General features: G+C 33.4%; 1 protein-coding gene across 24 annotated transcripts in view; it reads left to right on the top strand.

Annotated features, from left to right (window-relative positions):
* ADGRL3 (adhesion G protein-coupled receptor L3) overlaps window positions 1–25,627 on the top strand; it is an 849,533-nt gene that overhangs the window by 362,599 nt on the left and 461,307 nt on the right. For all 24 annotated transcript variants that reach the window (XM_063663661.1, XM_063663660.1, XM_054484631.2 and 21 more), the window contains one exon: window positions 22,662–22,875. In XM_063663661.1, coding sequence (XP_063519731.1) covers window positions 22,662–22,875 — 214 coding nt within the window. The remainder of the gene's footprint in view (window positions 1–22,661; window positions 22,876–25,627) is intronic.

Genomic DNA, 25,627 nt, shown 5'->3' with positions numbered 1-25,627 from the left:
CAAAGTGGTGGAATTATAGGCTTGAGCCAGAGCGTTTGGCCTATTTTGCTTTCTTATCATTCATGTGTGACTGGAATAGCACTTTTAATTTCCTTCAAGAAAATTTCCTTTACATTCACAACTTGACTGCTGCTTGACATAGAAGGCCTAGCTTTTGGCCTGTCTCAGCTTTTGATATGCCTTCCTCACTAAACCTAATCATTCCTAGCTTTAGTTAAAAGTGAAAGATGTGCCACTCTTCCTTTCAATTAAATACCTAGAGGCCATTGTAGATTATTAATTGGCCTAATTTAAATAATTGTTTTGTCTCTGGGAATAGGGAGGCCCAAAGAGAGGAAGAGAGGAGATGGGAAAATGGCCAGTTGGTAGAGCAGTTGGAGCACACACATTTATTAGTAAAGTTTGTTGTCTTTTATGGGCATGGTTCCTGACACCCTAAAACAATCACAATAGTAACATCAAAGATTACTGATTACGGATCACCATACAGATGTGATAATAATGAAAAATGAAAAAGTTTGAAATATTGCAAGAATGACCAAAATGTGACACAGAGACAGGTAGTGAGCACATGCCATTGGAAAAATGGCACCAATAGACTTGCAGAATGCAGGATTGCTACACACCTTCAATTTGTAAAAAACACAGTATCTGGAAGTGCAATGAAGCAAAGCAGAATAAAACAAGGTATGCCAGTGTATGTATATACATACACATACACTGACATAATGTTTGTTCTTTTCATATCATCTATTGTATGGTTTTACTAAAAAACTCAGGCTTGCCTTTTTGAAAATGTATATTTTATTAGTGAGATGACCGTAAGTTTATATTAATGTTTTGAAGGAGACTTGAAATTCATATTTAATGACATATTATTTTGGCATAATTGATGATGATATAGGAAATAAGTCTTGTATAAGTGACAAAAATTGGAACTTAAATAGAAGACAAACTCAGCAGGACTTGGATATATCAGCTTATGCATGGGATCTCTTCAATATACTTGGATTTGGGCTTTTTTTTTTTTTTGAGGTGAAGTCTCACTCTTGTCGCCCAGGCTGAAGTGCAGTGGCATGATCTCGGCTCACTGCAACCTCTGCCTTCCGGGTTCAAGCGATTCTTCTGCCTCAGCCTCCCAAGTAGCTGGGATTACAGGCACCTGCCACCACACCCAGCTAATTTTTGTATTTTTAGTAGGGATGGGATTTCACCATGTTGGCCAGGCTGGTCTTGAACTCCTGGCCTCAGGCGATCTGCCTGCCTAGGCCTCCCAAAGTGCTGGGATTACAGGCATGAGCCACCACACCCAGTCGGATTTAGGCATCTGTTATATAGATTAGCAATGCTACTACCAAAATGATCCTTTTCCACCCTGATTTTCTTGAGTTTTCATAGATTATTAAACTGGAAATCTATGAAATATACTAAGTTTTTCTTGGAAGATTTCCAGTTTACAGTTGTGAAAGAGAAAAGTCTAAAATTATAATTGATTCAAGGAAAGGTAGGTAAGGGGATTTGCCCCAGGACATCGACTATAAACAAATAAACATAGGAGTTTATTAGTTTGCTAGAGCCACCTTAACAAAGAACCGTAAACTGGGTGCCTTAAAAATAGAAGTTTATTATCTCACAGTTCTGTAATCTAGAAATCCAGGATCAGTGTGTTTTCAGGGTTGGTTTCTGCTCAGGGCTGTGAAGACAAGATTTGTTTCAGGCATCTCCCCTTCGCTTGTAGTTGGCTGTCATTTCTCTGTGTGTGTCTGTGTCCAGATTTCCCCATCTTATAAAGACATGAGTCCTATTGAATTAGGGCCCACCCTAATGATCTCATTTTAACTTAATCACCTCTGTAAGGACCCTATCTTCCAATAAGGTCTTGTTCTTAAGTACTGGGGGTTGGGACTTCAATATAGAAACTTGGAGGGAGTGGGTACAATTCAACACGTAACAGGAAGGAAAGGTTGAGTTTAAAAGAATGATCTGGAAAATTTTTTTCCTCTGGCAGGTTTTTACTTGCAATTTTAAGATATTTTTAAAATATCAACCTTTTCTTGGTATCTGTGGTATGTATTGGAGGAGACTAACAAATTTTGGCATAAACTGAATACTTTTAGTGTATCTTATGAAGATAAAAATTTATAATAAATAAAGCTAAGAGTTATATATAATGGAATGTTGGTAGTTTGCAGGAAATTTATCCTTATAAATAATATTTTTGAATAATAGATTTAGTATAAAACTTGTACACATTTACTATTATTAGAATATGTGTATGTAGTTTTATTGCTCCTTTTGACTGTTATTATTAATTAAAGTTTTCTTTTTTTGAAGGAAATCTATTTTCTCAACAAAAATATAACATCCTAACTTATATAACATGGAATTACCCATATTGTCTCATCAATTATCCATTCATCTTGGACTCCAAGCTTTAAGAACATTATTAATCATTTACTTTACTTCCCATGTTGTATGATAAGGAAGTGGATGTCTAAAGCAGGGAAAGGATTTGCCAAATGCTATGCAATTAGTAGAAAATGCAGGGCAAGAACCTAAATGTTACAGAAAAAAAATTCAACAATTTTACAATTTTAAAGGACCTTTGAGTTCATCAGCTCTGTAATTTTCCAGATGAGAGAACTAAGGCTCAGAAAAGTTAAATAATTTGTCAAAGTCATACATTTAGCTCACTGGTAGAGTAATTACCAAAGTACAGGCTTAACTGCTGCAATAACTTCTAAATCAGTTCAATCAAGATCATTGTCAAGGGATGTTTTAGTAGCTGCTAAGTTCTGAATATTTGTGTCCACCACCCTCCCCAATTTTATATGTTGAAAACTAATGACCAATATGATGATGTTAGGGGGTGGGGCCTTTGGAAGGTGATAAGATCACGAAGGCAGAGCTCTCATAAGTTGGATTAGTGTCCTTATAAAAAAGGCCTCAGAGAGCTGACTTGTCCCTTTTTCCATGTGAGGTCAAAGCCAGAAGGTGCCATCTATGAGGAAGGGGTCCTCACTAGACACCGTATCTGTCAACACCTTGGTCTTGGACCTCCCAGCCTCCAGAACGATGAGAAGTACATGTCTGCAGTTTATGAGTCACCCAGTTTATGGTATTTTGTTTTAGTAGCCCAAAGAGATTAGGACAAAGCCTTAAGTAACCTACACTGATTTCTACAACCTTTCCTCCAAACAACCCTAAATAAAACTACTAAAAGTTTTATCAAGTACATACATAATTAGGGAAAATAGAGTATGTATCTTGCAGTCTTGGAACTATTGAAGTTGCACCTCAATTTGTACTATTATCAGATTAACTGGCCAATTTTTAAGAAGAAAAAATAATAGTAAAGCTTAAACAAGACGCTTTGTCTTCTCACCATCTGAATATTTAGTTAGATTGCTACTTATTCCTTATTCCCTCCTAGAACCTCCATTGAATTATCTGATGTCTTCCTCATATCATTCTTGTCAAGGCAGGAAGTAATTGAGTCTAATTATTAATTCATTTTGTTGTGGTCTTTTCCCTTATTGTGGTGCCTTATATTTTTTTCTCATTCAATTTTCATTTATCTTTGAATCTACCAATTATGTGATTATTGTATTATCTGATTTCATCGGAAATATTCTTTCTCTATCAGCATATAATCTTATCTCCTTTCATTTTTAATCTTTTTTTGCACGGCCCCACATCAAATATCTATAAACATTTTTAAGGCTTCTCCAGCAAGACATGCCCAAACAAACAAAATAAGAATTCTGATAATTTCTAGAAGTCTATATACTACACTACTCTCCAACTGTCTCTCTTCTGATTTTCTTCAAATTATATTAATACTTTGTAACTAAGTTTAATCTTTATATTCAGTGGATCCTAATTTGTATTTTCCTTTCTTTTCTCTTTGAAATTCATGGTCTAACTACCCCCACTATGGTACAGAAACTATTCTTAATAAATTGAAGCGGTAGAAGAAGAAAGGCATTGTGAAGTAATTGCTTACATTTATGGTTGGAGCTCTGAGAAACTGATAAATTTCCCCTGATAATATACTTAAAAAGCGGTGAAGTCAGGATTTCTTAATAAAGAATTTCTCCATAGTCTATGTTAGTCCTGCTATAATATACTAAAGCAAAAGTTAATGGTCTTTTTTTCAGTCTTCATCCTCGTTGAAAATTCTGCACTATTTGATCCCGTTATATCCTTCATGATCCCTTTTCTGCCATTTGCTTCTATAAAGCATAATCATGGTTATCCTTTCTTCTTTAACTCCTTTTTTCTCATGATTCCTTCTTCTATGTCTCCGTCTTCCCTCAAATTTAATCTAATCGTTGAGATGATGTTCACCTATCTTGCCTTTTCTAGAACAGTGGCTGTCTTCAATCTATGGATCATGACTAATGGTTGCATAATGAAGTCAGTTTAATGGAATCAGATGAGAATTATTTTGATAAATCAAAATAGAACAGAGTGAATCTCATATAGCAAGCATTACTTTTGTTTCGAGAGACTTTTTTCATTATGTGTGGTAGTGTGGCAGGGGTGGGAGTGGGGGCGGGGATTTGTATTGGTTTAAGAGAAAATGTATTTCTTAACTATAAAGTCATGGTTAAAAGACTTTCAGAAACACCTCTCTTACTAGATTGTCTTCCTTGGCATTATTTTTGTGCTTTTTCATGATACGTTTTATTATACAATTTATTTTTATTATTTTCACAATACAATTTGTTTATATGTAATTCACATGCCATAAGACTCATTCACCTAAAGTAAACAATTCAGTTGGGTTTTATAGTATATTTATACAGCTGTATGACCATCTTCACAATCTAGAATTTAGAATATTTTAATCATCCCAAAAAGAAAAGCTCTACCTGTTAGCAGTCACTCACAGTTTTACTTCAAACTCCCAAACCTGCTGGGTGTGGTGGAGCATACCTGTAGTCCAGCTACTCAGGAAGCTTAGGCAGGAGGATTACTTGAGCTCAGGAATTTGAGAGGAGCCTGGGCAATATAGCAATACCTTGTCTCTGACAATGACATTAATAAAAATACTCCCAAGCCCTAGGCAACTTCTAATCTACTTTCTAACTCTATGCCTTTGACTATTTTGGACATTTCACATAAATAGAATAGTACAATGTAGTATTTTGTGTCTCGCTTCTTTTATTTGGCATAATGTTTTCAAGGTTAATACAAGTTATAACATATATCCGTACTTCAATCCTTTTTTTTAATTTTAATTTTTCTGTTGAGGTGAAAGTCAAATAGCATAAGATTAGTCAGCTTAAAATGTGCACTTATGTAGCACTTAGCACATTCACTATAATGTTCAACGACCACATATATCAAATTACAAAAGTATTTTTATCACCTACTTCTTTTTATTGCTGAGTGACATTACATTGTATGAATACACTACATTTTGTTTATCTATTCATTATTTGATGAATATTTGGATTGTTTTGATTTTTGGCTATGATGAATATTGCTACTATGAACATATTTGCACAAGTTTTGTTGGCAATGTTTTTTCATTCATGAACTTCATATATCATTTTTAATTCATATGATCATTATTTACATAACTGATTTGCATGCAAACTCTGGATTTAAGGGCTAGTTACTAAGCTTTTTGTATTGCCTTAAAAAATAAGTGAACTTATCTTTGCTATCTCCCCTGACTTTCACTTTTTCTGCTAGTAATACAGCCATCTCCATCCATTTTGATACCATCCTGTCCCTTCTGTCCACATCCTGATAATTAACAAAATTCATAGTAATTTCCTCAAATCTTTCAGGATATTAGTCTCTTTCTATTTTCATTACTAACATAATAAAATCCAAACTTTTATTCCATCTATCTGGGTGATTACAATTATCATCTTGTTATTCCTTCTACCATTGCCTCTTTCTAAATTGTCTCAAATTCATCTCACTTGTCTCAGGCATATTATTCTTCCTAATGTGCTTTTAGAACCAAATCAAGACTATTCTCAAAGATATCAATGCCTCATCTCTGAAACACCTCCCTATCTTTCATAGTCTATTATAATTTTGCACCATTACACTTACCACAAATGGACACTATGAATTTGTGGTTTATTTTCTGTCTCTCACAATCGGAAATTAAGCTCCGTGAGAGTAGAGGGAATTTTTTTTCCATTTATTTACTTCTGTGCCCCAGCTCTTTGCACTATATCAGGGAACTCAATAATTATTTGTGGAACCAAATCCAGTGTTCTCTTCAACATAATCTAGCACATATTCTCCCAGGTTCTTTGTATTATTTCTTGTCTTGTATCTGTAGCTATATTACAAAGTTATACTTCTTGTCATTTCTGAATAAATGCATGTTTTCTTACTTCTGTGTTTATTTCAGTTTAAGCCAAATGAAGAAGTGGGTAAGCATGGAAATAACCGAGGCTGGAGGCCTGTGGCTCAGGATTAATGGGGGATTGCTCAAATGGCCCTTTATCTTAGAACCTGTAATCAAGGTTATCTCAAAAGGTATTTGCAAATAGTAAAGATGGAGTAGGGGATGCAAGAGATGATCTTGGGGGAAAGACATAAAATCCAAAGATTTGTATAGAAATGGAGACCGTAAACACAAGGTACATTTACAGACATCAGGTCTATTAAGGGGCTCAAAGGCCGGGTACAGTGGCTCATGCCCATAATCTCAGCACTTTGGGAGGCTGAGGCAGGAGGATCATTTGGGGCCAGGAGTTTCAGACTAGCCTGTGCAACATGAGAAGACCCTGTCTCAACAAAATAATAAAATAAAATAAAATAAAATTAGCTTACTATGGTGACACCCACCTTTAGTCCCAGCTACTCAGGAGGCTGAGACGAGAGGATCGCTTAGGCCCAGGAGTTCAAGGCTGCAGTGAGCTATGATTGCACCATGGCACTCCAGCCTGGGTGACAGAGACCCTGTCTCAAAAAATAAAACATAAAAAGTCTCAGACCTAAGGAACCTGGAGAGTTTGGGCTGCGTGGAGGCAAATAGTTATTTTATTAGATAGCTGTATGTACTTAAGACCCCCAGATGGCCCTCTGTGCCTGCGTTCATACCATTGCTTCTACTGGGAATGATTTTCTATATTTCTCATATATTCACTTGAAACCCTAGTAGCATCAAAACGTACTAGAAATAGAACATTGACTAATCATTTACTATGTGCCTAGCACTGTGCTTGATAATTGATTTAATTCCAATGAGAGAAATTCAAGTTATTATCCTCATTTACTATTTACTACTTTTAAAGTTTGAGAAATTTGGTCATGAATAAATAGCTTTTGGACAAGAATCACAGCATTCATATTCATTACATTCATATTCATCTCCCAGAGAATAAAGCCTCTTTCTTGGCATGTAATAAAACTCAACAGCTGTTTGTTGAATGAATGGTTGAGCAGATAGATAAATAAATTGTATTAACTTACAAATAATAAGAGATTCACATTATATGATTTTTCCCAAATGAACTGTTTGTATGTTTTTGAAGATTTTAATAATATTTGTTAGAGAGTTTTTGAAAGTTCTTTTGGCTTTTTATAAATCGTTTTTCTTGGCAATACTTGCTGTAATAGATTTATGTTATGGTAAACAAGCCCATAAACCATACAAAACACTATAATCATGCAATTCATCATTTCTTTAAAAGTGCAAATATTATCCCAGTGGGTTTGTAGTTCCTCTATGGAAACTGATCAAGGGACCCCAAGTACTGAAGAAACTTTAACTTTTAGCAAATACTTTGTGTGCAGTTATTCTTCCTTGAGTCATTTTGTGCTTTAGTGAAAACCACAATTCACTCAACTTCTCATGGTCTTCTATTTTGTTCTGTGTACCAGTTTATAGCATAGTCTCTTACTAGACTTATTTAAAACTCTTAGTGTACCCAGATATCATGACATGAGAAAGGAAACACAATATTAAATGTGTATGAATTTTAAAGTAATTTATGAGATAGTATGAATTATCTAACTGACTACAGATAAAGCTATTTTTAAATATATATTTTAACAAATACATTTCCCAATCCTTAGAAATTTTAAACCATGGCCTCTGTGACTGGTGGGATTTATTGCAATGTGGTATCTCAAAATACTATAAATTAAATAATATACCAGCAAGTTGTGATTAATTAAATTTTCACTTAGTTGTGTCACAATTTTTTGACCCATAAATGGTAGTGTGTTAATTTGTGTCATGCAAAATTAAGCACTTTGGAACTTTGTAATTATTTCAAATGTAAAAGTTCCATGATGTCTTCAAGGCTCCATCCTGTGATCTGACCTCATCTATGAGACCACCCAAATAAAGAACTGCTTTCAGCATTTTGAGTTCCCAAGGATCTTTATGTAAATGATCATCTTTTGCCAGAAATTCAGATATTTTACATGCCAAACTCTTAGGGCACTTGTAAAATGAGATTTATGGGTCATCTGAGCCAAATCTTAGGACCTCCATAACAGTTACTTATTAGCACAGAAAGCTAGGGATGTAAAAGCATTTATTCAATAAAAATTCAACACCAACAGTGTGCTAAGCATAGTGTAAGGTATTGCTATCCAGCAGGATATTCTGTCATATTTGAAAGAATAACCCCATTAAATATAATGTGTATGTTGCTTATATTGGCCCTAATATTATATAATTTTGAATATTCTGGAAAGTTTCATGTTTTTCCTTTTTTCCAAATTAGAATTATGAAGTCGCCAAAATGAATTCATGTTATCATCATTATAGTATACAGATTTTAAATATATCTGCATTCATCTTAGCCATGGCTCCCTATAGAGAAAATGTTCATTTTCATTTTCCATCTTTCAAATGCTTAAACTTATTTCATAAATGCTAAATAGACATTTAATGCACATTGAATCAGTGAATGATTGTGGGAACATATATCTAATTTCTAATTCTTCCCCCTCTCCATTATTCCCTTCAGGTAATCCCACTCTGTTCCTAATGTGATGTAACAGTTTTTTTTTCTACATTGATATTCAAGTAATATTAAATTATTTTTTAGCAAAATAGAAATCCATTAATTCATATTTGCCATCAATTTGTCAACTAGAATATCTTCTTTTGTGTGTCTTTGGAGCATCCTTGGACAAGAAGGTCGTTCAATTAAAACTGATAAATATAAAGAATGAAATGAAAAATACTTCTTATTGACCTACATTCAACAAATAAGGCTACTAAATTGTGTTCACTGTGCTACAGGCTTGAACATATGTAACAATCAGAGAAAGCATAGTGACTGTGAAATACTGGACATTATTCACATTTTATTATGGAATGGTATTTGACTTTAACAACCACTAACCTTCCTTTCTTGAAAGCTCAAGCAGCAGAAAAGCAATACAAAACTTTGACCATATAAGTGTATAGACAATAAAAGTGAAGAATGTTAAAAAATACATTCATAGTGTATTCTTAAAATTGTTTGATTAAAGGGAAATACTTTCATTCTCAAACCAAAAGGCCTTTGTCACTCAACCTGTTTTATAACTAGGGCATTTACCCCTATCCAGTCACCATGAAAGTCTGCTTCAACTCAAACTAAGAGAAAGAGTGCAACTCCATCAGGCCTAAACTAAACCATCAGCATTACTAGACAGATAATTAAAAATGCACATTTTTCATAAAGCAGCCATATGTGCATCTGTGTATATTTGTGTGTGTGCTTTTTTAACATCTTGCATATATTGAGAAATCCAGCATAAATAAATAGAATAATTGCAATAAGGTATGTGGATGTAACTATCATTCATAAAAATATATCAATTTATCACTTTAGAACCTTACTAATTAAGTAGAAATGTTAATTTTGAAATAGTAAAATGTTGGCAAAATGCCTTCTGAACTTACAGTCTAAATACAGTGAGCAAGGTAATTGAAAAAATATTTTATTACAAATATTAATGACAGAATCTTATTTAGAGGGTAGAAAAATATCAACAATAATCAACGTCAAACAAGAATCTTGGAGATACTAGAGCACAACCAAGTTGTCAGTAAATATGAAAATAGATGATCAGAATGATATAATTAAAGTTAAACTCAATGAATCAATATGGTTTGACAGGAAGATGGGTTGACATACAAAACAATTTTGAATTAATATATTTCTAATGATGGATGTATCTCTTGAAGCTAGGGTACATTTCTACGCATTGAAAGGAGTCTTTCATTAAAAACAATGTTCATTTCACTTTGTAATCCTGAAATGATAATTTTAGGATTTACTGTTTTTGCTCATGTAAATTTTTTAGAAATAGAGAAATTGGCTAATGTATATGAGAAAATTTTAGTATGTTATTTATTATTAATATTAGAAGGCTTATATATTATTATTAATGTTTGCAAGCATCATTTTGCAGCTGCTTTCTCAGGAATATTATCTTTTACACCAATCGAATTAAAGAACTAAAAATCTCTTTAAAAATGTCAGTTGATTTTTTTCTTAACCACTTGTATTTGAATATTCTTGCAACGTGATGTGGTTTGATTGAAGCGGAAAAAGGAATGCAGTTTATCCCCTCATTTATTCTTTTTTGGTTTGAATCACAGAAAGCCATTTGAGAATTTAATCATCCTTTCTACTTTCTCCTTCAATAACTTATTGATTCAAGTAAATGTCTGTTTTTAATAATATGTTTTCAGCTTCCTCTAATAAGAGTTTTAGCAAGACTTAATGAAATAACTTATTTTGAATAACATAGAGAACAGACGCTTTATGAGATTTTAAATTTGTGTTCTAGTAATTTTAAAAATACTCTTGTTTAAAATCATTTTGGATACCCCCACTTTCTTGGGAGAACCATAGACAGATATGGAGACAGGTGACCTATGGATGAAACTGTGGTATGTTGTCTCATGGTATTATATTTTGTTTTGTTTTTTATTATAGTTCTTGTGGACATTTTGGGGTTATTTACATGTTATGTATTTATTCATTTTTAATGTTTATCTCCTGCCAACATCTACTTTGTAAATTTCATAAACTGATGAAACAATGTTTTATTGACCACTGAATACTCACCACCTCAAATGCTGCTCAGTTTTTATTTGTTGGACAAATTAATGAAGTTAATCACTGAGGTGAAGGGTTGATATTGATCAGTCAGGAATATCAGAATATGTATTTCTCAACCACCATTTTGAAAATTCATTTTTCTTTCACAACTTGTGTTTAATTATATGTTTAATGAATTGAGGAAACATATGTGTAGAAATCCAGAACCTTTATTTTAATCTAGTCTAGAAACTAGCTGTGTGGCCCTGAAAAATGTATTTTATAAAGACTTTCTATTGATATTTTTGTAGGAGGGAAAATGTGTTTTATTAACCCCAATGGTATATTTTGTGGTTGAGCTGAACAAATATAATAGAGTGCTTTACGTGCCCTGTGTCATTTCATGACAGTATTCCAATATATAATCCTTGGTAAAGCCTTTTCACCTGTTTCCTGTGATTTCTTTATGTGGTTTTTGAAGTCAATTCATACAGCTTTAGAAAGTTAAGTGTGTGAGCTGGTTTTTATCCTTTCAGAATATTATTGTTGTTGTTATTCCCCTTAGACCATAAAAACTTGTTCATTCAGAATATTTCTGATGGTTTTGCTGCAAAGCTTGGGAGAGGTGACAGTTTCTTTCTAAACCAGCTACATATTTCATTTTCACTCAAAAGGTCTTCACTAGTGTCCAGCATTATCCAGCATATGATGTGGGGCTTTTCCTTGGTTTTGAGGGTATATTTTGCCTAGAATTGATGGTTACATTTTGGCTAGTCTATCACATCCTGATTATTTTTGTGCTTTGGGAAGAAAACTGTCATTAGAATTTATGAACAAACAAACTGGCTACTCTTCCTGTCCCACATTTCTAGCATTTGGCAATGATCTGGGCTTTCACAGGTTTAGAGACTTGGTTGGTTAATGCATTCCTTATTTACCAATATGACAAGTAGAGATTCACTGTCTTAAGAGTGGGAATTTACATTTAGCATCTAGTGTGCAGTCAACTTCTTAATAAAAATATATTTGGAAACATTGTTAATGAAAGTTTCACTGGAAATATAATAAAGAATAAGCATTTGATTTTTGTAAGCAGCATAGTCAATTTGCAGACTTACTCCTAACAAATATACTCTAGTGGAATACATATCAACTTCTAGTTGCTACAAACATGCAATCTGAAACTTCAGTTAGAAAACATAACAATGTGAAAATACAAATTTGGTCAGACTGTTTACGGTTAGGTTTATTGTTCTAATCTCAGGTGGATTAGCTAGACAGCAATAGTCCAATTCTGAATGGGTGAATAAAGGGGAATATTTTCCATTCCAAAGCCATTGTAAAGCTTGTGGATAATGGATGTATAAACATTGTTGTACATGTTTTTCAATGTTGAAGGTATTACCAAAGAAGTTATTACAAGGTCTCTGTTGTGGAAGATTTATGCTTCAGAATTAGAAAGAAAAGCCTTAGTATTACTTTCCCTAGGGACAAAACAAAAATTATATGCCACTGAAAACTCTTTGTCCTTTCCAGTGAATAATTGTGTGTGTGTGTGAGAGAGAGAGAGAGTGTGTGTGTGTGTGTGCATGTGTGTGTTAGGGAAATTGGGGGGGGATGAGGGAGGGAAGGGAAGAATGTGAATAGATTGTGCATTTCTCAAAAGCTTGTATAGTGCAGTGAGGCATTTGTTTGTTGCTTAATAACTCCTTTCCTTCAAAATTAAAATTTTGTATCGTGTTAACTGTGACCTCTGTTTATTCAAAACTTTTTTTATTCTTCACTAAGTTTCTTCAGTTAAAATCTGCATGATTACAAATTTTCTTGGCTCCACCATAAGAATAACATAAAATTTGTAATTGTTGATTTGCAATAAAGAAGATTGATGTTTATATGCTGCTATGAAAGTATACTGAGGCCAGATGAGGTGGCTTGCCCCTGTTATCTTAGCACTTTGGGAGGCAGAGGTGGGAAAATTGCTTCAGGCCAGGAGTTCGAGACCAGCTGGGCAACATAGTGAGATACTGTCTCTACAAAAAATTTAAAAAAATTAGCCAGGCATGGTGGCGCATGCCTGTAGTTCCAGGTACTAAGGAGGCTGGGGTGGGAGGATCACTTGAGACCAGGAGTTCGAGGTTGTAGTGAAATATGATCATGCCACTGCCCTTCAGCCTGGGTGACAGAGTGGCAGCTTGTCTCTTAAAAAAAAAAGAAAAAAAAATGTAATGACCAAATTTGACAATGAATGTCACATTTTAAAATGGAAGTAATGATTTTCTGTTTTACTACAGTACATTTTTATACAAAGGTTCATATTAACTTTTATAGTATAATATTAGAGTTAGTAAAGAATTCTTAAAATTATATTATGTTTTGTGCTGTTAAGAAAAAAAGTTCCTGCCAAGCACAATAAATTGAATAGAATGTTTAACTTACATTTCATATTCAGGAATTAGATTTCACTTCACTAATGAAATGGGAAACCATAAAGATTATACAACTGATTATTGGTGTGACATTCTTGTATTGCCTTACACATTTCCTAAAAGAAGTTCCCTTTCCTGTTTTCTCTGTGTGTGACACCCAAGGAGAGTTATTGCATCTTATCTCTGTGACTTTCTAGTTCATGCCTTCTATTCTTCCTATCTTTGTCTAAGCCACGGTTTGGTAAATGGGGATGATAATTTTTCTAAACTGTTATCATTGGGAATTTGAAATAAAGTGATACTTTTAAAGCACGAGTACAGGAAAAACATTTGATAAATTTTAGCGATTACCATTGTCATATTGCCCTAAGTAGCTCATTCCAGCATCTTCCTCATTAATAACCACACTCTCTTTCCTTTAACCCTAATCTGTTTAAATAATCTATTGGCTAATAATTTTTAAGATTAATTTGATAAATCTCTTTATTATGTCATTGTATTATATCATAATCTTCTATTGCTTTAACTAGTTTGAACTATATTCTGTGTCTAATTTTAAGGCTTTCTCTGATTTTACTACTGTTCACTTCTGTTCCTACCCCCCTTGTAAATACACCTTTCATTGCTCAGATTTTTTGCCTGAAGTATTTTACTATCCCCTCTCCAATATCCGTACATATTGTTTCATCTTTAAAGACCAACTCAAATCTTCTTCACTCAAGAAATCTTTTTTAAGCACACTAGCACATGTTTATTTGATTTCTGTGAAATTCTTACTTTTTATCTGTTCCACATCATTCTGCTTTATAACGTTTTAAGCTTTGCATAGGCATGTATTCAATCTTTCTCCAACTACAAGCTTCTAGAGTCCCATGGAGACAGAAAGATTCTTAGTATCCATCTTCTGGGTCATCAGCCTATCTCTTCTCTCCTGCTCTGAACTTTCCCCCTTCTGGTCTTGTTAATCATGAGTAACATCCCTTGCCTTTGGGAGCTTGTTCACATACATGAAGTTTTATCATTTCCTTGATTTCATGTGTTAACTCTGAAGCTTCTGCTAGACTCTTGGAACTCCATCCCATATAGGACCACTCCCAGGCCTGAGATAATACCTAATGTGAAGGGAGACTTTAGATGACACCCATGTCTTATGTGTAATAACTCCCAGCATCCACGTTGTAAGGGATCGATATGCATTTAGAATTAAATTGGCATATTTTAAAAAATTTCTTTTGAACTAAATAATTATTTTTAGTGGGTTCCTGTTTATCTTGAAATTACAGTTCTTACTCTTAAGAACATGTTAAACAGCCAGTTTGGAATTTTTGACATTTAGAAGATTGGGAAAATTGTGATATGTGAAATTTGACAAAGTTTTAGAAATGTTATTCCTCGTGAACTGGAAGACAATGTGGAAAGTGATTTTTATTAAATGTTGAAATGCTATAGTAAGTAGATATGAAATGCATTTATTCAAACACTTACTGCTTTTTTAGGCAATCCTCAGGTAGACGATTTCATTTGAAAGTCACAGCTTTGTGTATGTGTCCTCAAAAAGGATGAGGTTCATGATGAAGCTCCATAAGTCAAAAGAATAGCTGCTTAATTGTTTGATGAGGTACCACTCATTAGAACTTTTTTTCTGTAAGTTCAGAAATTGTATATTAAAACGTCTGAATTTCATGCTTTTCTTTTGACCTCAGAACATAGTTGTCTTTGGTTATTCTTTCAGGGTGTCAGTTTTAATTATCACTTTGTTACACTTAGTTAAATGTTAAAATGCCATTTCAATTATATGTATTCTTTTTTGAAATAGAATTGTTAGAATTTAGTGTATTAGAAGCTTACTGATAGCATATGTTCTTTTAAAGAAAGTAGATGATGGGTTATTTCTTTTGGTTACCAGTGTTGTTTTTGCTGCCAAGTGTTTTGGATTAGATTTTCAGAGCACATTTCTTAAAACTTAGATAAATGTGTTGGCATGTAAAATGACACAGAGAAAATACATGTATTTAAGAAAATTATGTCAAAAGCTCTGCTGAAACTTAAAATTGATAATATTTACTTTTTGGCAGCATTTAAGTAATGAAATGTTTTTCAAAGGCATTGCCAATAAGTAGAATCATGTCCACTTTCAGATATGTAAGTGTTCATATCTATAATTAAGAAACTCTTTTAGAATCATTAGCCTTGACGTGCAAATAGTTTAATTAACTTCTTCCTCAGAGGAATCAAATCTGTTTCATTTTTATTTTTTAATTTTCAAAAGAGCGCTTTTTTTCGTATGATCAGTGAGATGCAGGGGGAAAAAATCGTTTTTAGCACCTATTAGTAATTCAGCACTGTTTCTATAAAAAACTAATAGCCTAAATGCTGTTTAAGCAAACGGATGGTAATACTAGACTATTTGTATGATCATTCCTAATATTTTTCTTTCATTTATTTGGTAATTTTTCAATATCTGTCTAACAGTTTCAGTGTCAATTCTTTAAACATTCTTTCAGGCTTGGTTCTGGGCTGTATTGTATAGCCAAAAACTCGGTGGCTTAAAACAATAAACATTTATTATCTTACACAGTTTCTGTAGGTTAGGAGTCCAGGAGTAGTTTAATTAGTTGGGTATATCCCCCGGGTTTCTCATAGGGTTGCAGTTGCCTGAAGGAAGGCTTTCTGGTGGATGGAAGATCAGCCTCCAAGGTGCCTCTCTCATGTGTGTCCGGAGTTCATCCTGGGTGCCTCAGTTCTTTGCTCCCTGGAGCTCTCCATGGGACTGCTTGAGTGCTCTCAAGATATGATAGTTGGCTTTGCACAAAACGAGGGACTGAAGGGAGGCTGAAGTGGCAGTGTGTTTTTAATGAACTACTCTCTGAAATCACATACTCATTTATACCACACTAAGTCCTTTAGAAGCGAGTCACTCAGTACATCCACATTCAAGAGGAAAGGGAAGAATACTGGAAGGGTATCAAAGAACTGTGAACACATTTTAAAACTGCCACATGTGTTGATGGCTGTTGTGAAAGTTCTGTTCTTGTCTTCTTAGTTTAAAGAATTTAAACAAGAGACACACAGCAATGGAGATGCAGCATGGAGCAATTTATAGCAAAGAAGAAAGAATATTTTGAAAGTTAGGTGCAGAATAGACAGTACACACTGAGAGATGATTCAGAGAGGGCTGCTCATAAGGATGAGACAGCCACTATTACTGGGAAAACTCCCTTTATGGGATTCATCTTACATGATTATTCATGAGAGGGTGGGAAGAGCTGTTACTAGTAAGCATGTTCTGGGTGGTCCTCTGGGTGCACATGCACGGTAGCTGTACATGCTTGTTCATATATTACATGTCACATTAGCATCTTAAATCTCCATCTAGGGGTGTGTTTTTCACTATTATAATCAGCAAAGAGTAATTTTGAGAACAGGTAAAATCAAAATGCACATGCCCTCCATGGGACAATTCCCTCCTAGAGATAGCTCTTTTTGAATGAACTTGACTACAATGTCAATGCTGAAAGAATTGCTCCTAAAGGGCCATAGTTGCTGTGTCTCCAGGACATGGTCGCTTCCTTGATTACCTATCCTGACTCAAATGGACCTCTTTAAATATCTCCCTCCCTAGGTTATCTTGTCTACTTCTGTGATTTTTAAGCACTACCTTTTCACTCTCAAATTGATGAAGATCACTCTTCTGATTCATAGACTTGTATATTTAACTTCCTACCAAATTTTGCTCATGACACAAAAATCTAACCATTTGCTTATGTCAGAAACCTGGTAGCAATTCTTGTCACTCTCTCCCTTACCTTCCATGTTCAGTCAGTCATCAAATCATATAACTTTTTGTTCCTAAACGTTGATCAAATACATTCTTTGTCATTACCCATTTAAAACAACCATCTTTTCTTATCTTTATTACTACAAAATAGCCTTCTAATTTGCATTTCTTATTGATTCTTTTGTAAAAATTCTTTGATAGATTTCCTGTTGTTTTATTTTTAATACACAGGATTTGGAGTAAATGAAATATGAAGGGAAGGAAATAGAAAATAAATATAAATATAAATATAAGCCATTTTGCTGATGCTTTTATAATTGTAGAAAACAGACAAATAGGGCAGTCTGAAGATTTTCATCTCTGCTATATGGAGATTAGGCTGTAGCTCTTATTCTTTTTTTCTTTTAATTTAATTTAATTTTATTTTAAGTTCTGGGATACATGTGCAGGACATGCAAGTTTATTACATAGGTAAATGGTGCCATAGTGGTTTGCTGCACCTATCAACCCATCACCTAGGTATTAAGCCGTGAATGCTTTAGCTATTTATCCTGGTGCTCTCCCTCCCCCCGCCCCTGCCCCCAGGCCCCAGTATGTGTTGTTCCCCTCCCTGTCTCCATGTGTTCTCATTGTTCAGCTCCCACTTATAAGTGAAAACATGCAGTGTTTGGTTTTCTGTTCCTGCGTTAGTTTGCTGAGGATAATGCTTTCGAGCTCCATTCATGTACTTGCAAAGGACATGATCTCATTCCTTTTTATGATTGCATAGTATTCCGTGGTGTATATGTACCATATTTTCTTTAACCAGTCTACCATTAATGTGTAGCCCTCATTTTTGACTGGATCACTAAATATATAGAGCAATGCATGAAAAACAAAAACAGATTTGACTAGGACATTGAAGACTTGGCCCAGGGAGAGACAGAGAAATGCTTGATTCATCTATCATGTAATTATTTACGTTCCCTTCCCCAAGTGCAGTGGCAGGTGATTTAGTCCATACAGTCAAAATCTTCCTTGAATAGATATGGAATGCCCTTCTCTGTATCTCTGGCATGACTAAGGAGCAACTTCTTCAAGTCGTCAGTGACCACTGATATTCCAACTTCTTTGTTCATCCCTCTTCTCTTACTCTATAGACACTCATTTAGCTGCTTTATATATTAACATGGTTTTAGCCTATATTCTACTCCTGAATTCTAGACTCATGAATCCAACTGATTATTAACCATTTGCAGGTATCCTGACACCTTAATTTTAACATATTTCAACTGAATTAATTGTATTGTTGTAACCTCAACCAATTAATTGGCTACTTGCCTCTTAGACTATGTTTAGTCTTTTACTTATTGATATGTTTTGTCCCATAATTGCGTGTCTGAAGTAATATTCCCTTCTATGAAAGCCCCTTGTTAATAGCCTAGGGTTACCTTGGCAAGTCTCTGACCCCAGTCCTTGGAGACCAAGAGGAATCACCTGACTCTTGATTGGTCACCTACTTCTAGCCTCCTGACTTCCCATCCCTAGTCTGGTATCTTTAGTTACCATCACACACAAGTTCATCAAGCCCTTATAGCATATCGAGTCAAAAAGCACCAAATAGGCTTATCAGTAGGGGAAAGAGCCCAAGGAGAAGGAAACAGAAAAACAAGAGGTTTCAATAATGAAGTGGCCAAAATTTCAGAAAAGAAGTAAAAAATAGGATTAATTTCTGCGGAAAACAAGTGAGCAAGAATAGGGAGCTATTTCTTTTATTATTTGATATTTATTTTTTAGGTGCTTTCCTCAACAGTTAATACGTGATCAAAAGCACTTTTCACTAGCTGTATGTCTGATATGAATTTTGGAAACTTTCTGAGGTTCTGGCATCTTTATCAGAGAAGTTTAATTAGTTCATGTCCCTTTAGTCAGTCCTATGGTCAGTGAGTAGTTCCAAGGTGTGGCATCCTAGCAGAAGGTTTCCAGATTTCACATCTAAAACTTTTCCAATTTATTCAGCAGATATCTATTACACACCTAACAGATGACACTGTATTCTTTGATATAACAGATTACCTCATGGAATAAAAGTGGGAAGGAGCATGAGAAGGTATGTATATGCCTTCTTTGCTCCAAATTATTACGTTATCAGTCACTCCACAAGGCCCAGTGCAGTGTTAACCTGGCACAACATGCAGTAGACTATTTGACTCATTACTCTGCATTTGAATTGTTGGCATTTTCCATGTTTTAGTGTTTTCCTCTTCTAACCAAGTCTTTCCATTAGTAGCGTGATAACTGAATGGCAAAAAACTTTTCTTAACAAAAATTATTTTTTTTTCCTTTGGAGTTTGGTTGCTATTGAAACAGTTAGTAACATAATTAAAAGTAATTTAAATAGCTAATTAGATAATGTTATAGAGTAATTTCCAGCCATACATTCCCATTAGCAAATTCCCTTAAACAAAGCATCCATTGTTTATGGAGTGCAATTTGTCACTGGGTTACTGATGATATAAATGCAATTATACATTCAATGGAAGAAAGCATACACAAACTCTGGTACTCCATAAAAATTGCCATATCCATAACTCTTGAATCATTCTTACAAGTCCAAAAGATACATGGAAAATTTGGACCTCGACATTTTAACTGACTTTGCAACTGTCTGGTGTCTGGTACTAAATCATATTTTTAACAGTGAAGACCCAGATTAAAGCTATGTCAACGTTTTGACAAAACTGACCCATGAGTTTAATAAACCAAATTCCCCACTTAGTGAAACAATGCTTTTTGCTTATTTGTTGTTTTTTTGTTACATTAACCTTTTTTTAAAAAACTTAGCTGACTGGTTTAGTCAACATAGTATAGCTAGATGAATTCAATGTTTGGAAGCAGTTTCAATGTGATTTTTTATAAAATGGTTATAAAAGTTAAGAAACAATTTGTCTCTTAATAAATGTATAAAAGTTTACTCTAAAACATTCTGGGAATTCTGATATTAAGTACCTTTTGTGAAAACAAAAACACTTCTATGATTCTATTTAAACTGACCAAAGTCCTTTTTTTAATTCAATGATTCTATTATATAAGACTTTAAATACACTAATGAAAATGTCTATATCCATGAAAATAGCATCTCAGTATTGAAAAGGACTTCAGATTTAAATAAGCATCCAATTTCTGAGTGATAAACAAAGAATTTTATTTTAGGGACAATAGAAATGCACATATCACAAATTCAGTGTCTGTTGTGAGAGTACCTTGCTAAGTGTTGACACAAGAACAAACTTTAAAAGTAACATTATAACCAACCTTTAATTGGGCTAACTCTCTTCAATCAATGCTGTGGATGTGCTAGATTCTTCTAAGGGTGTGTGTGTATGTGTGTGTGAGCACAAAAAAGAAAGAGAGAGAGAGAGAGGGAAATAAAATGTTGAACACCAACCAGAATGGAATTAACTGTGCAGTGCAGCGTGAGTAACTTCAAGTGACCTGTTAACCTGTTAAGAAGTTTTGCCTAGGGTCTATGGTACAGTCCTACTTTTTCAAAAATATCATACAAATGAGGTAAAAACCCACATCAATCTCAACTTTTAAATTATAGGTATGTTTCATAAACCAAATCAATATTTCAAGTGAAAATATTTATAGTTATATGTTTTCTCTTTCTTTGCCCCTCCATTTTTCACCTCCCTGCCTCTCTCCTCCCTTCTTTTCACATTTCATGCTTCGTAAAAAAACCACAAGAAGAGAAGCACATATTTATTTAAATACATGTCTTTTGTGCATGTGCACATTAGTGAGTTAATCAACTATAAATGCAAATTTAAGCTATCATGTATGTTTCTCTATAACTGATTCTCTTAATGTGGAAATCAACTTATTTGACAGTTAGTAAACACTTCATTTAAAATTTACATTACATGCTTATAAAAGAAGATTTGTTGAGTTATCATAACTTAACATTTGACTCTTCCAATAATGTAGTGATTATGTTCACAATCTTGGAGAGGGAAACTGTTAAACTTGACAGGAAAAGGCAGACCTTTTTCTGTATAAAAATTAAATATATATGTCCAGCAAACATCTAAAATTAAACATCAAGCTAGAAAAAGTGTATTTCTCATAAAGGACAAATGTTTATTTTTCTTACACAAAAAACTTTTATAACAGCAAATGTAAGCAAGCCATTCACAAAAACAATAAAAAAGGTCAATAAACATATGAAAATATATTCCACAGTACAAGTAAAGTAGTACAAGTTAAAGATATTATACCATTCTTTATCAAATTGACAAAGCTTAAAGGTATTGATAATATTTAGTTTTGAAAAAGCAAGTATTGTTGGTAGAAAGTATACATTTTCAAGTTTATTTGAAATCTATTGATATTTGCCAAATTTGAAATGTATTGTCCTCTTGATTCATCAATTTCATTTTTTAGAAATGTACCTTAAAATGTATTTGTATAATTAGGTTTTCTCAAATATATTACAGCCAAGGTGTGCAGATAGGTTTAGGCTTCCTTGCAGTATTATGACAGAAAAACACCAAGACCTTTCAAAATGTCCATGAACATAGGCCCAGTTAAATAATTTATATATTTATGAGATATAGCCATTAAAAATGAAGGAAACAATATCCAGATATGGAAAGATTTCCATCATATATCATTACATTTATAAATAAAATAATACAAAATATCACACAATATGTATAGTGTGATACTACCTGAGTAAAATTTTCAGAGTAAAATGAAAAGAGGATCGGGAGAACACACACATGTCTGTTTCTGTGGAGAAAATTCTAATTGGGAGGTCTCCACATGGGTAACTAATTACCTGTTGACATTGGGGAAGAGTATGGGGAGGAGCTAAAGGAAAATATAACTTTTCCTCCAAACGAATCTCTATTTTCTTAAATAAATAGCAAGCATTAGTTCTACAGTGAGCTCATAAAGTATTGCCTAAAACAATGGACGTATGTTGTAAAATTGAAATAGGTTACTTAAATAAGTATATTTAAAGTCAACAGTAGTGCAATTTTTCAATGATGATTTCGTCATTAAAAAGAGAGAAGAAAGGAACACTTGCAAGGTTTATTTGAATATCTGACTGTATAAACTGGATGATATTTCTATCTAGTTTTAATCTGACACACCAGGCCAAGAGTTTAATAGAAAATTGACAGTGCTTTTTTCCATTTATAAAAAAAAAAGTGTGATAAAGATTTTAAGAAATAACTGTTTTTGTTAGATTAGAAGAAAAATATTTATAAAGTTACTGAAGAGAAAAATGTTATAGTTTAATTAAAATTACAAATCTTAACTGCTTTATATCTTCGTATTGATTTACCCCAAACATTGGAAAAGCAAACACATGTAATTTTCCGTTGTATGTAGTAATGATGGCATTTCTTTTCTTCCTCTTCCTTTTGGCAGCTTTCAGCCGTGCCCCAATTCCAATGGCTGTGGTCCGCAGAGAGCTATCCTGTGAGAGCTATCCTATAGAGCTTCGCTGTCCAGGAACAGACGTCATCATGATAGAAAGTGCCAACTATGGCAGGACTGATGACAAAATTTGTGACTCTGACCCTGCTCAGATGGAGAATATCCGATGTTATCTGCCAGATGCCTATAAGATTATGTCTCAAAGGTATGATACTTCTAATATTCCTTTCTTTGTGCACAATATAAACCTTCAACATCCATCTGTGTTACATGTTAAACATAAGAACATAAACAGTGTTATGTATTTTAGGATACTTCGAAATAGTTTTTCCATATCTGACTATTCCCTATATCACCAAAATGCTAATTGCAAATAGCATTTGGAAAGTATTACAATTTATTGGATTATCTATTACATTTCAGGGTCTGCATGACATTGCATGCTGTTATTTTGATAGTGTTCTTTAGAACTGAGTTCATTACATGAGAGAATAAATGTATTTTTCACAATTTGCAAAAATAGGATTTTCTCCAAATATGGCAGAAAAATTATTTTACTGCTAACAATAACTTTCTAACAATGTAGGGAAAAAAAGAAGTAAAAATTAATAGGTAATTTTATAATCATTAATCAAAATGTAGTAAGAGTATTGATTAAGGATTAGTTGGCCTTGGAAAATAATTTTTAAAGTATTCTTTTGCTATTCAGCATATGAAATTAATGTAAATATTTGAGCAATCTAAATATGGCCATATTAACATCATATAAATTAATGTATCATATAATATCAGTGGGTAAGAAAAATATTTTTTATTCTAAAGAGACTGGTCAGTAGGAATGCATATTATATAAGGTTTAAATTATGTTAAAATGTCTTGATAAGTTAGCTAAATATTACACATCTCTTAGATATTTGTTCACTATTGCTATGCTTTCTCAGAAATCAGAGATAAAGTCATTCCTTTATTATAAGCCTACAGCTATTCAGTTATTTCTTTTCCTTCTATTATTTAAGGACTTTTTTAAATATAGGGAAAACTATATTTTAGATACAACTAAACAAATTGAAGTCTAAAGACAAAAACAGTAGATATCAAGGATTCTCTCTTTTGTACTTAAGAAAGCCTTCCTTATTTTTCACCTTTTGTCTTCTTCATATTCAAAATTTTGATAAGTGTTTTTGTGTGTAATTAATACATTCATAGTCAATATGTTATTTGTATAAATTAATGTTATATAAATTATTAATACAAATTATAATATGTCAGGCTTTTGATGATTAAAACACTGATGTGTACTTGAAGGATAATGAAATATAGGCAAATCTGAGGGCTTTTGTCTATTACTAAAATGATGGCTCATGCTAAGGTGAGCATTAATAAGAAATAAGATATTAAAATTAAGGATTTCGTTTGATAAAAGTCTGGTTGCATCTTGTTGCTCTCGTGTGTCTCTATCATCGTTACATAGTTGACATACCTCCAACTATACTAAATGCTATGCCTGAAAGAGTTCTGATTATTTCATTGTGTGTAGGTATTGTAATGGTGTTTCAGGAGTGGTTTTCTATGAGTAGTATGCAATGGGCACTATGACTAAACTGATATTTTTATTTGTTTTAGTTAACCAAACATAAGATTCTGTAGAATCCATTTGGAATGTGAGTTGAGAAGGAAATTCTGCCTTTCTCTGATTCATTTTTCACTTAAAATGTAATAGAAGCATTAGCTCTTTCATCTCTATATGATTTTCACTGAAATTGTTTTAATCCTTTCATTGATATTATTAACGGCTCCAAAAATAAGCCTTTAATCTTATAATTATTTCAAAAAAGTAGTTATAATGGATCCTTTGGAGCCACTGAACTATATGGGATGCGTACACTAAGTGACAAATGTGTAGAGTAAAAATACTTTAAGCACCATTAGTAAATCATTTGTGTAAGCCCTCCTGGTGGTTTCACAAATATGAGTTGTCAGTTAGCTGAAATAACTGTGGTTAATTCTCCATGGAAGCAAGTTCTTCACTTGCCTTTTAACTGTTAAATGTACTAGATTTAGACTTGTCCAAAGTAAATGTTTTTGACTATCTGAGAAAAGAAATCAGGTTTTATTTTGTAAGCTCCCCAAGAGACGCGATGGTCATGGCCATTTAAGCTGCTTTATAACGAACTTAGTTACACTATTATGCCAACCACGGCATGTTAAATAGTGCTAATAATTACTACTTATGATATGGACATCATACTAACAGTACAAACAGTTTAAATAGATTAAAGCATTTAAACTGAAATCATAATGGAAAACATGTTTTTTTAAAAGGTATCTTAATCCTTTTCTTTTGCTTAAACTTCTAGAAAGAGACTATATAAGAGTCTAAACATTTCTAAGTATGTCTTATGAAGGATTATTACTCAGTATAAACAGCACTATTATCACCGTATTCTTGTATAACCTTGTTAAAAAAGCCCATAACTTGCTTTAGAGTGATGCAGTAGACATATGTCCCAGGCAAGGAGAGACATGAAATGTCATTGAGGCAGATATGTGAATACACGTTGAACAAAGGCATAAATTAAACTGCATACTGACATGTAAATTAAAGCTAAGTGTGAAAAATTTGGAAGTTGAATTGAAAGGCTATAACTCTTGATTTCCATATTTTTCTTCAGTAGAGCTTTGTAATCTGATATATAGTCTAGAGAAGCCACTTTCTTCATTGCTTTCCAGATTGCATTTTCTTCAATCACGTGTGCACTCATGCCATTCTGTCCACCACCCACCAATCGTCCATGCTTTACTTCTGTTTCATTATCTTACCAGAGAACTTATTAAAACATCACAACAGATTCATTTGTCCTTCTCAGGAACTTATACTTTTACTCAATTATTATCATCTACATCCCTCTTTAATCTCATCTAAACATTAATAAACCTATGTTATCATACAGCTGCCT

Source organism: Pongo pygmaeus, chromosome 3 (assembly GCF_028885625.2).
Source record: "Pongo pygmaeus isolate AG05252 chromosome 3, NHGRI_mPonPyg2-v2.0_pri, whole genome shotgun sequence".
Lineage (NCBI taxonomy): Eukaryota > Metazoa > Chordata > Mammalia > Primates > Hominidae > Pongo > Pongo pygmaeus.
This window is presented reverse-complemented; position numbering and strand designations above follow the sequence as displayed.